Here is a 6,000-nt window from a genome sequence, read left to right on the forward strand (position 1 = left end):
GCAGTAGAGCACCTGCTTTGCAAATATGAAGCCCTGAGTTAAAAACCTGGTTCCATTAAAAAAAAAAAAAAAAGGACAGAAATGATTTTTAATAAAACTTAGCAACCTAAATTCAAAATTAAAGAGTCTTCTTTAAATAGCTCTTTTTGAGCTATCAGAACAAATACTGTAGACATTTTAAGCTGCTAGAAGCCATCACAACTAGTAGCGACCATTTGAGAAGTAGAAGTTATCACAATTCCAGCAATATCTCCACTCACTGATTTCTAAAGTGTTTCAGAAGGAGAAAAGTAATTTTTTGGAGAATAAACTATGTTGAGTTTGTTATTGTTATATCAAAAAAATAAAATTAATGTAATAGGTTTAAATGAGATAGTTTTTAATTCATATAATTTCTATAACAGATTTAGCATTATTTTCCTTAAATACTTGAGCTATTGAGTACAAAAAGTAGTAAAGAAATCTAAAACACAAGGACTAGGGTATGTAGTTCAAACCTCAGTACTGAGGAGGGGAAAACAAAATCTAAAATATATTTTGTTACCACAAATTAAGGAAATGGCATTTAGTGTGGAGGAAACAGCAATTTCTGGACAGGAAATATCTAATTGCCACTGATAAATATATATTTTGAGGCAAATTACTAAAATAGACACTTTGAAGTAGAAATCCATGTATACACATACGCATGTATTTGTTTATATCTACACATATATGCATATCCGTATCTGTGCATGATGTATGTATAATGTGTTGTTTTCATCTTAATCTTTATAACTAAATATTCATAACTTGTAAAGTTCTCTCTCAAATAGATGCTTCAGTGTTCTTATAGCTATTTGTTGTATAGTAAACAATTTTGAATTTGTCATCTGGTTGTGATTCAAACAGAACCTAAACTAGAGGCTCAGATTTTTTTTTTTCTTCTTTAGCTTTTGTTCTTAACTTTTCCCATCTAGTTGGATGTCCTATAGGTATACTGCCTTATTCTCAAATGTCATGCCAATGTTCTATATTCTGTGGTGTATATATCAGTGTTCTTGTGCTCACTCAAGTGGTCAGTAAGTATCTTAGAAAGAGCCTTGAATGGCTCTTAGCAGTACTGACCATGCAAGTATTGGAGAGATTTGGCTGTATTATTGCGTCTCCCTTTTCAACTTCAACATCCTAATTCAGCCAACTCAGTCAGCTAAATGTTTGGTTAATTGCTTTTACTTCTCCTCTAACAAGAGTGTGTTTTGCTGTTCTAGGTTTACCGACAAGACTGTGAAACTTTTGGAATGGTGGTGAAAATGCTGATTGAAAAAGATCCTTCCTTAGAAAAGTCTATTCAGTTTGCACTGAGGCAGAATTTGCATGAAATAGGTGAGCGGTGTGTGGAAGAACTCAAGCATTTCATTGCAGAGTATGATAATTCTACTCAAGATTTTGGAGAGCCTTTTTAGAAGAATTAATGTTTTTTTTTTTTTTTTAAAGGCTCTAGATTTTTTTTTCTCCCTGAATTGTGTAAATCTTTAATATATGGAATTTTCCTAATGAAGAGAAACACTTTATGATAGTTGACCACATTTCCAATATCAAATAAACATCTAAAGTAGTCATTTAAAATATTCTAAAAGTTTTTTCTACATGTAGAACCTCCTAATCCATGTCTTTCTTCCTCCCTTCCCACCCCTCCAAAAAAATGATGGTCAATTAATTTGTTAAGCTTTGAAAAAGCTTTCTGGAGAGCAGCTTTCTGTACTTACTCATGGTCTACAGTCTTCCACAGTGTGTGGTCACAGGATTGTGATTTATAGTTAGAGATCATTCCACTTAAACATTAATAGTCTTTTTGCATTTCGTAGTGAATGGTACCATGGGAAAATGTTAGAGTTTTGAGTTGTGATTTTTATTGACTTGTCGCTTACTTTTCCTTAGGCTTTTAAGTATACTGTCCTAATAAACAAGTACTTTGGTATCCTACAGCATATTTGCTTTGAGAAAAAATTCTCATTCAGTGATAAAATAGAGCACTTAAAATCTCTAAAGGACACCTTAGAATTTTTACCCCAAATAAATGAACTCGATGTATCTCTTCTATTAAAATGCTCCTGAAATTGTTGACTACTTTCACTGATGTGTAGTCTTCTATAAGGTAAAAGAAGAGACAATTCGAGATGGAAGGTGAAGAGTATTTTAAAGTTGAGATTTCTTAAAAACCCTTCTGATCAAGAGACGAGGAAACATTTAGAATATATAGAAGTACTGGAGCTTTTTTTTTTCTTTTTCATGGACCCATACGCTCTCAGAAAAAGTGCTTGACAGCATGCTCATGATTAGATCCTCACAGGTTACTCTTTTTAAATCTCTGTCATCTGAGTGCTTTGCTCTGCTCACTTTTAGAAGTTCTTAGCCCTTCACAATTATCCTCAAAAGAAGCAAAGAATAGGCAGTAAACCCTGCTCAGCTTGCCCCTTTCCAAGCAGTCTGTATAACAGTCCTTCATGAGTGAGCCATCCAAATCATAGGTTAGTGGAGTCTAACTGGGACCATTAGGATATTCCACTATTTTCTACTGACTTGCGGCAGCCCAATGGCATTGAGCCAAAATATATAATTTTGTGGCATTAGTCCGGAAACCTTAAAATCATGTTTGTTGTTACTACCCAGTTTTATTGTCCTCTCATCCTTTTTCCATTTCCACTCTATTCTCACTTCAATTCTGGTGTTGTTTTTATGACCTCTGTTGATTCTAAAGAACACGTAAAGATTATATTAAAAGTGGAGATGGTATTAGTTATTTCAATGAAGGGTTGGGGGTGTGGATCAAGGGGTAGAGCACCTGCCTCACAAGTGCAAGGCCCAGTTAAAACCCCAGTACGAGCTAAAAATAAATAATTATAATCATAATTTTGAATGGATTCTATAATGGCTGCCTTGAAATACATATTATGCCATTCCACAAATTTAAAAGCTAATTGAGGGCAACATTTATTTTTGATTCCTAAGTGAAATCATCTTCAGTTTTTCTTTTTGCCAATGAGATGTTGTACTTATCTAACTTTTGTAAAACATGAGCCGAATGAAATCCCATATATTATCTGATAGCCTTCCTTACTATAAGCAATGTTGTATTTGTTACTCTTTTAGAAAGACCAAGAAGGTACTGATGATATTTTTTCTTTTGTCCTCTCAATGTTTTTCTTTTCTTTAAATATTCTTGTCCCAGGATTTGGTTCTTTTCATCAATATGTTACAAGTTTAAAAATCAAATCTGAGAGACTGTCAGAGGTAAAAGAGTTCACTTTGTTGAATTTCTTTTAAAAAAAGAAGTTTTACTAACAGATACGTTTAAATGTGGGTTTAAGGAATAGTTTCTCTTCCCTTTCCTCAAATTACATTCAACATTTAAAGCTGTTTATAGCTTGCCATCAGCATTATTCTGCTAGACTTGTCAGTGTTAAAATCTGTTTGTTTTTGTTTTCTTAAATTTGTTTTAAACTCTAATTTTAGAATAGATAAATTCAGATGTGTGTACTAAAGTATGTATTTTTCAAGATGTCCTTGATTAAGGAGATTTGTTTATAAATTATCCATTGTTTTTGAGGGTACCCAGTTGATGTGATAAAATTTCCTTTGTCTTGCCATAAAGCCTTCATGATCAACAGAGGGAAAGCTTTTTGTGAATTTTTAAAATGCAAAATAAAGCAACCAAGATTAAATAATTAGATTGCCTTTTCTCGTATTTTACCAGACTTCAAGTGTTTTACTAAAATGTAAACTTTATTACTCTCTACCATATTACTTCTTTTACTATTCAAATAGTTCACTATTCAGCCAAGTAGAGGAGGTTAGGAATTGAGACACTATTAACTTTGGTGATTTAAGGAGTTGTGATGTCTCGGAAGCAGTTAAGAAAAGATGCCTTACACTATAAATGCAATAATTATTTACTTAGGAATCTAAATTTCAAGGAATTGTAGGATTAAAATTCTACACCTATGTAGTAACTCCTGTTGGGTGGGAACCTTGCTGTCTTTGTGACCCCAGTTCTTAGCATAGTTGGGAATATTATAGGTACTCATATTTATCAACTTAAGTTGGGTTCACAAAGCAGTGACACTTGACTCCTGGATCTTGGAGGAATTGGGTTTGTTCAGTCAGAGAAGAAGTAGTAGAATCAAAAGGAGGGAATTGTATAGGGAAAGTTGTAGGCCCATGTGCCTGTTAGTCACTTTCCATTGCTGTGAGAAATACCTGCGAAAAAACAACTTAAACCAGTAGGGATTTATTTTGACTCATGGTTTCAGTCTGTGGTCACTTGGCTCCATTGTTTCTGGGCCTGTGGTGAGGCAGAACATCAATGGGATAGCAAAGTTGCTCACTTCATGGTGGCCAAGAAGCAGAGAGGATGCCTCCTTCATGGGTTCCCTCTTTACTCCCCTTTTAGTTCATCTGGAGCCCAGGCTGATTGCTGCCCACATTTAGGTTGGGTCTTAATCCTTTCTGTGAGATGCCCTCACAGACACATCTGGAAGTGTGCTGTAGTAGTCTAGGAGCTTCTCAATCCAGTCAAATTGACAAAGGTGAACCATCAATGGGGATGGGGTGCAGTGGCTCTTGTTTGTAATTCCAGCTACCTTGAGGTTGACTGAGTGTGGTTTGAGGCAAGCCCAGGCAAAAAGTTTCCTATCAGAGTCAATAATCTGGGCACGGTGGTGTGTGCATTTGATCCCAGCAATATGAGAAGCATGGGTAGGACGATCATGGTCCTGCCACTTGAGCCAGCCTGGGCAAAAATGCAAGACCTTACCTGAAAAAAGAACTAAAGCAAAAAATGGCTGGGGGCATGGCTCAAGTGGTAGAGCACCTGCTTAGCAAGTTCAAGTCCCTGAGTTCAAATCCCAGTATTGCCAAGAAAATAAAATTATCTGTCACAATGACTAGTTAGTTGAAAGGTGACAGAGGATGAAGGTGGTAAAGGAAACCAAAATAATTCTCTCCAAAAATAATAAAGGATTCTTGAGGTGAAGACAATCAAAATACAGGGGAACTCTGCCTTTTCTCAGTTTGCCTAAAAACAGGACAAAGATTCACAAAGAAAAAAGTCTTCTAAGCTGGACCTTCTCTCCGTGCTCTGACTTTCTTGCCTAAAGAAATTGTTTGCAAAGCTTCTCAGATCAGAGATTGCTCTCTGGAGCAGACTTTCTTATAAGTTTGTCTTCTCACCATTTTCCCACCTCTGAAGCCTGAGACTGCTTTTCCACCTGTCACTTCTCTATATATTTATTGTTGAAGGCACATTCCTCAGCCACTGCTGAAGAGTTTCTTTTCTCCTATGTGATATGCACTATATGCATTGATAAACTTGCTTTATCTCCTTTTGTGAATCTGTCTCTTGCAGGACTCCCAACTATGGACAAGTGGGTAAGGTAGGCTGAGAGCCGAACAGGAAGGATGTTAAATGATTATTGTATCACCCTTTTTGAAAACATGATGAGTCTAGTACTATTACCAAAAATGTTTATTTCTCCTGCCCTCAGTCATGTTGTAGCCCTGAGCTAATTTACAGATCCTGAACCTCTCGAAGGAAAGGAAGTCCAGATGGCCTTAAGGGAGGACTCTACACTCTGCCAAAATCCGTACTGATTTTAGCTTCACTCTAGACTTTGCTCTAACAGATCCTAAGCTCCAAGGTAGGCTCTGACAGTTCTTTGGCTACAACTTTGGGGGATGATGATCTGATCATGTCTAGAGAATTCATGGTAGGCAGCTATTCAGAGCTGTGGACAGCCAGCCACCCAACTGGCTTTATAGCTATAACTGCTTAGGCTGGCACTGGGAGCTCCTCACAGTAATGACCACATTCTGTTTTGCCAAACTAACGTTGGTGGATTATGCATGGTACTTGATTTTCATGTCCTTTCTGCTATCTCTATTAAGAGCGCTAATGTTAATCCAATTTACTGAACAAGAAAAATAGAGACTGGGGAGTGGGAGTGGACACATAACTGAGGT

The 6,000-nt window shown here is 36.3% G+C and overlaps 1 protein-coding gene across 17 annotated transcripts in view; it reads left to right on the forward strand.

Moving 5' to 3' along the window:
• Pphln1 (periphilin 1) overlaps window positions 1-3,710 on the forward strand; it is a 111,927-nt gene extending 108,217 nt beyond the window's left edge. For all 17 annotated transcript variants that reach the window (XM_074083167.1, XM_074083165.1, XM_074083154.1 and 14 more), the window contains one exon: window positions 1,251-3,710. In XM_074083167.1, the coding sequence (XP_073939268.1) occupies window positions 1,251-1,445 (195 nt within the window). In that variant the 3' untranslated portion in view covers window positions 1,446-3,710. The remainder of the gene's footprint in view (window positions 1-1,250) is intronic.
• Window positions 3,711-6,000: the final 2,290 nt, after the last annotated feature.

This window comes from Castor canadensis, chromosome 8, assembly GCF_047511655.1.
Source record: "Castor canadensis chromosome 8, mCasCan1.hap1v2, whole genome shotgun sequence".
Lineage (NCBI taxonomy): Eukaryota > Metazoa > Chordata > Mammalia > Rodentia > Castoridae > Castor > Castor canadensis.